The 966-nt window shown below is 36.1% G+C and overlaps 1 protein-coding gene across 1 annotated transcript in view; it reads left to right on the top strand.

Moving 5' to 3' along the window:
- The first annotated feature begins 515 nt into the window (after window positions 1–515).
- The window catches only part of adh5 (alcohol dehydrogenase 5), a 6,513-nt gene continuing 6,062 nt past the window's right edge, over window positions 516–966 (top strand). Inside the window, exon 1 of the mRNA XM_058397058.1 lies at window positions 516–640. Coding sequence (XP_058253041.1) covers window positions 623–640 — 18 coding nt within the window. The 5' untranslated portion in view covers window positions 516–622. The remainder of the gene's footprint in view (window positions 641–966) is intronic.

Here is a 966-nt window from a genome sequence, read left to right on the forward strand (position 1 = left end):
ATCCATTTGAATGAATCTTTGACTAAATATTAGGTGAAAGATGTAAATGTGTTAAAGACATCAGATGAACTTTTTAATCAGACACGCCTGAGAGTTGTGAGTGGGCGTGGCCTAATATTCAAATGAGGATCGACAAACTTGATGTGTTTTAGCGTTTGTGCTTTAATATAAACTACATTAATGAAAAACCGAAATGTTAAGCCTTACTAAAAGAATAGTTATTGATGGTTTTGAAGACTGTATTGTTAAATTTGTTTGTTTGATATTTTTTTACAACATAAAAGGAAAGGAACGCTGTAATAATGTATGAAATCCATTTTTGTGAAATTAAATAAAAGGCAGAGATGGTGTATTGTTTGGGCTTTGACGGCTGAGAAACCAGTAATCTTTAATAAATAATCTTTAAAGCAATTTAACAATTTCTTTTTGGAGACTAAAAACCTTCTCTTCACGTGAGTTCCTGTTTGGAGTCCAATCATAAATCACTGCGCTGCTGTAGCGATGAGAACAGAAACTCGTCTCTGACTGGTGCACAACATCCACAGCCTCGTTTGTGATTGGCTGAATAGGGAACGGTTCAGTTTTCTTAAGACACGCCTTCTTTTTCAGTCAAAGCCCGAACATGGAGACGGCTGGGAAAGTAAGTCAGGCTTAAATCACGAATTTACGTTTAAAAAACGTCGATTAATGGTGAACTTTAAACTCTATCGTGTTGCTAAAGCTCTATTTTACTACATATGTATGTATTAATTCACTGGAATGCTAGAGTTGATTGTGATTTTTGACGCTTTGACAAGTTTTCATCAAAGTGCACGCAGACTCCTCGTGCTGGTCTTAACGTGTGTGCATTTCTGTGCAAAAATTAATCATTAATTTCAGATTGCATGCGGAATTTTAACCCTCAGATGACATGCAGTCAGACTTTAGCACGTGCACAACTCTGATAAATGTGTCCTGGCAGGTTTA

This window comes from Hemibagrus wyckioides, linkage group LG08 (genome assembly GCF_019097595.1).
Source record: "Hemibagrus wyckioides isolate EC202008001 linkage group LG08, SWU_Hwy_1.0, whole genome shotgun sequence".
NCBI classification, from domain to species: domain Eukaryota; kingdom Metazoa; phylum Chordata; class Actinopteri; order Siluriformes; family Bagridae; genus Hemibagrus; species Hemibagrus wyckioides.